The sequence below is a fragment of the Eurypyga helias genome, unplaced genomic scaffold (assembly GCF_000690775.1).
Source record: "Eurypyga helias isolate BGI_N326 unplaced genomic scaffold, ASM69077v1 Scaffold37554, whole genome shotgun sequence".
Lineage (NCBI taxonomy): Eukaryota > Metazoa > Chordata > Aves > Eurypygiformes > Eurypygidae > Eurypyga > Eurypyga helias.
In genome coordinates, this window is record NW_010247585.1 from 13786 (window position 1) to 18532 (window position 4747).

The 4747-nt window shown below is 39.2% G+C and overlaps 1 protein-coding gene across 1 annotated transcript; it reads right to left on the minus strand.

Moving 5' to 3' along the window:
* Positions 1 to 534: 534 nt before the first annotated feature.
* LOC104504776 (ubiquitin carboxyl-terminal hydrolase 32-like) lies at positions 535 to 4639 on the minus strand (the record flags this gene model as incomplete). Its single annotated transcript, XM_010150779.1, has 6 exons — positions 535 to 998; positions 1525 to 1617; positions 1969 to 2402; positions 2774 to 3065; positions 3669 to 3860; positions 4519 to 4639. Coding segments are annotated over 6 exons (1306 nt in total), but the record flags the coding sequence as incomplete, so codon positions are not given.
* Positions 4640 to 4747: the final 108 nt, after the last annotated feature.

Genomic DNA, 4747 nt, shown 5'->3' on the forward strand with positions numbered 1-4747 from the left:
ATTTTGTGCAATGTGCACATTTTAAGACACCATACGTGTAATCACAACTACTCTCTTCAACCTGAAGCTCCTTCTTGAGGCATCTCAGAAGTCTGAGATAGCACTCTTCAGGCAGAAAAGCCATTCCTGAAACATGTTGATCTGCACAGCCAACTCGTGGAGAAAACAATTATAACAAACCATTCAAGTGTAGAAATTAATCTCTTCTCAAATTATGATTTGGTTGTGCTCTCAACATACAGAAAGAAAGCAAGTGACACACATTAGTGGTGGCAAAACTGGAAACTTCTCCTACTCCTGATGATAATCCTTCATACTTGTGCACTCTTCATTCTCTTGCTTTCCCCGTTTTGCCAATAAAATGCAATAAAACTGCAGGAAAAAGGAGGTAGCAATATCATGTTGCCCAAAGACAACACTACATTTTTTTTCCCCATTATCTTAAACCTAAAGAGAGCCTTGGGGGGTTGTTAGAACAGTTGGTAAACTCTACACTACTTTGTTTTGCTCTTATCTGGACTATTTAATTTAGCTCTTATTTGGTCCTAGTCGGCTTTTCTCAAACCATTTTATTTAAAGGCCAATGGCAGTCTCAGCCTGATGTCTAACATCAGAAACGTTTTAGAGCATGTAGAGATAACGGAACAAAACAGTACTATCTTCATATTAACTGCTATTTAATTAGGGGGTTCTGTTTGTGCTTTCAGATCACAGGGTACAATAACTACACTCAGGTTATCTGTTTCAATAACATTTTTCGCCAAATGTAAGTTGCAGGACGCTATCCCTCACGTTTTCAAAACGGTCCGTGGAAGCTCATCTGTTCACTGTAAAACACAGTACTTCTTATAATCCGACTCAAAATCTTCATCCATGCTGCTCGTGTCTGCCATCTTTTTGCCGTCTATCTTTGGCAGAAATTGTGCATAGTCTACCCCCTGCTGCTCATAGAACAGAATGTAGGCAGAGTCGGTGTCGATCTCATCGGGATGCAATTCCTGCGAAAGAGAACAACGCCGTCTGAAGTACGCAACAGGACAACTGGTACTGCCACTGAACCTAAACCACACGTAATTGCCCTAGAAACAGTCTATTTAGCTGGCTGTTTACCACAAGAAAAATCCCATTCTCTGTCTCCCTTCTTATAGCTCCCAGGCTCCATTTTTGTCATACTTGAAGTATGACAAATTTTGTAGTGATAAATGCAAATACTTAGGAACTTAATTGGTTCAGTAACTGAATACAAAAATGCTGGCATCATGAAAAAATATTCTTGGAATTCCCATTTTAGTAATTTTGCCATCTCTGTACATAGTAAGAATCTTTCCTTAACCATGGCAACAGCTGATGAACAGATGTTAACTTGGAAAAAATCTCACGGACCATTTCAGTTAACAGTTTCAATATTTAACCAATGCAACTTTTGAGATGCTCGCTATTTCAAAAACCAGTTCTTACCAAATGTATTTCTGTGGCTCTGGGTAATGACCGTGAAAATTACTGTTACAAAAGTGAAGGGCTTACCTTACAGCTACTGTCGTTGTAGCAGTACCACTTGTTGTTCGGGTTTTTGGCATAAGTGACATAATGACCCCCTCCCATAATTCCTGAATGGCACTGAAGAAAACAAAGAAGAAAATGAATTCTGGATCAAACATCAAAACTCAGGACTCACAGATCAAATGATTCACAAATTCATGTTCTTTAGGTGAGTGACAACAGTTCATGACAATCTATACATCCGGAGCTGACTCTGCTTATATACCCAAGCAGAAAAACCACGATGCAGACAGCTACTTTTCAGTTGTACTCAGTTTTATGGCAAATTTATTTTGCTGACAGTGGCTCTACTGTTTTCTCCTGCCCAACAGACCCTTGCTTTTTGTAATGAAACCAACTGAGCAAATGCATTTAGTCAAAACAATGCCACATAAAGATAAGCTTACCAGCATAAAAAGTCCAACTTACTGAAATTGCATATAGGTTGTAAATAGGGTTAACGCATACGTCTTCTCTTTGGTCATCTGTAGTATCGTCCTCACTGTGGTTATCAATTTGACCGTTGATGCTGCTGTTGCTATATGCATTCTGCTCACAGATGTATCCGTTGGCCAGTGTCATCTCATTGTCCTGAGCAGTATATAGTTCACTCTGACTACCACCCAAAATCTGCCCTTTAGTAAGAGCATCACCTTGATCAGAAGTAAATCTCTGCTCTGGGTCAGTACCGTTCTCTTTACTTGCATCCAAATTTTCTTTGCTACTTGACAGTTTGTTTTTACCCAGTTGTGGTAGCCGCAGACGCCCTTTACCTCTTCCTAAAGTCCTCGGGCTACTATTTGGGCTACTGTTTTTACTTGAAGGACAACTGGTTCCACTTTTCCTCCCCAAAGACGGAGATGCTAAAACAGAAAACATTTGGACTAAGATAAGTAAACACGTAGTCTAGATTTTTTTTTTTAAAATGTGTTTTTTTGAATAATGAAACATTAAAGAACAGTTGTTTCACTACAACTAACAAGCAGAACATAAAACTATCTTGGTGTGCACACACACACGAATATAAACTGAAATTCCACTCTGAGGCAGGAGCCCACTCTCACTCTCATCCAGCCCAGGCACACAAGCAGACAGTGCCAGTACCTGTTGTCAACCAGTAACTTATAAGCATAGTGCTTTGGCCAAAGAAACATTACAATTTTCTTCATAATACATTTTTTGGTCTCCCTCCAAATACCAGTATTGACTGGAATTTTCCCTCATTATTACCTACCTTTGATATTATTCAAGACAGTAGTGTTAAGGGAGGATGGACTTCTGTTCAGTGCATCTCCCTCTCCTGGTGTACAAGTGATCTGCAGATCTATTTTTCTAGACTCCCCTTGGAGAGTCCGTGGTTCGGGAAGGCTGTCGACCTGGAGCGTTAGCTGCTTTCTTTGAAAATGACTTGGATCCCTTTGTACCAAAAAGGCACTTGGGTCAAAATTTTCTCTGGGAAATTTAACAATTTTCTGAGATTTTATCCAGCGGCCGTTTACAAACTGAAACCTTTTCAGGTGAATGATCTACGGAGAAACGTGTTAGAGAAAATTAAAGGAGAACAAACACATCACAGCCAGTAATTTCACTGTTAAAAATAATTTTTCCCTAAACATACATGTTTTAGCATATGCTAATAAAAAAACAGTAACAACGCTGTATGTGACAACTTGGATTTGGGGATCAAACTGGTGAAATATGGAACCAATATTTTCATGGCAAAATGATGGAATAGGTGGCCTTGATTCAGTGATCAGCACTGTGTGTTTTGAATAACCTACCAAATCTGAAAAGCAATAAATGCAGGTGTTGCACAACCAGACAAAAAAAATCATGTTACCAGCAGGACGGCCTAAGCATGAATTCTGTGTCACAACAGACAACGCTGAAGGCAAAACACCACCATTTCCTGCAATACATCAGCTAAAAAGAATTGAAAAGATTTGAGGTTTGTTTGATTTACCTGCATTACAGAAACCTATGAAGCAAACTAAGACAACGCCCCTCCTGAGACTGTGAACAAAAGCAAATCCTCTTTTTCAGAACAAGGAGACATACCTAGCAATTCAAATTTGTGATTAAAGTACTTCGGTTTTGAAGCTGTAGAGGAAAATTACACAAGATCATACCAAAATAGGGGGAAGTCTCCAAAGATCCAGTTTTTTGGTGGCCAAACAATGGGTCTTGCATTTGGAACAGTAGTACATCTCATCCTCCCCTAGTTCTTCCTCACTGGTGAAGGCTCTAAGACAACTGTCCAGGTTGATGGGCTCTGCTTGAGCTCGTCGGCTTTGTTCAACACTTTCATGTTCTTCTACAATCTAGAGTGAGATAAAACTGTATCTGACTTGGAAACATACAAACTGCTCAGAGGCAGGCCCGATTCACAGTATCATACAAATAACATCATGTAGTCATTTAGGATTACAGATAAAAACTAGATGCACTAAGTTGTAGCAGAAATTTGATTTCAGTTCTGAAGAGGCAGACATACTGTCCTTATTCTTGGGTTCTGCTTACAAAAGTATCCATAAAGCACAAGTTTATCGATTCAACTTATGAGTCTGAATGGCTGTTCTAGCTTAACTCAGCTATAGGCTTACCATCAGATATGTTTTGTTGACTTAATGAGGAAATAGGTTTATCCGCCTGCATAACTGTTTATAGCACTGGTGTGCTTAGAAAATGCATCAAATTAACATATTTTGTAAGTTATTGTGGAGGCTAGGACAAAAGCAACTTACAACAGGCAGAAAATACACTGCTGTGGTTTCTTAGCACCTTCCCTTCCACATTATGGTCACTTAAGAGGTCTAACATTAAGACATTAATTTATCCAGAATATACTACTTAATGATTACTGACTTTAGTGTAGCAGAAAATGGACAAAAGAAGCATCAAATAAAAAAATAAAAAAGTGAAATAGGTTGTGCTTTGGAGCTATTAACAACCAACAAAGGTTTTGTGTTGAAACCTTACCCGTTCTTGCGATGTCTGGTAGCGCAGGTGGAGTGCTGTTGGATCCCAGTCTACAGCAATGTAAGCATTCCCAACACAAGCTCTGTCTTCCGTGCACTCAATTTTGCAGCCACGACAAAATCTAAATCCAAATAATTAGATGTGGTAAATAAACTGCCCAATAGCTGAGTTTTATGTTACCTCACACTCCAGTTCTGATCCACATTTTGCAACTGTGCTGGATTCAGCC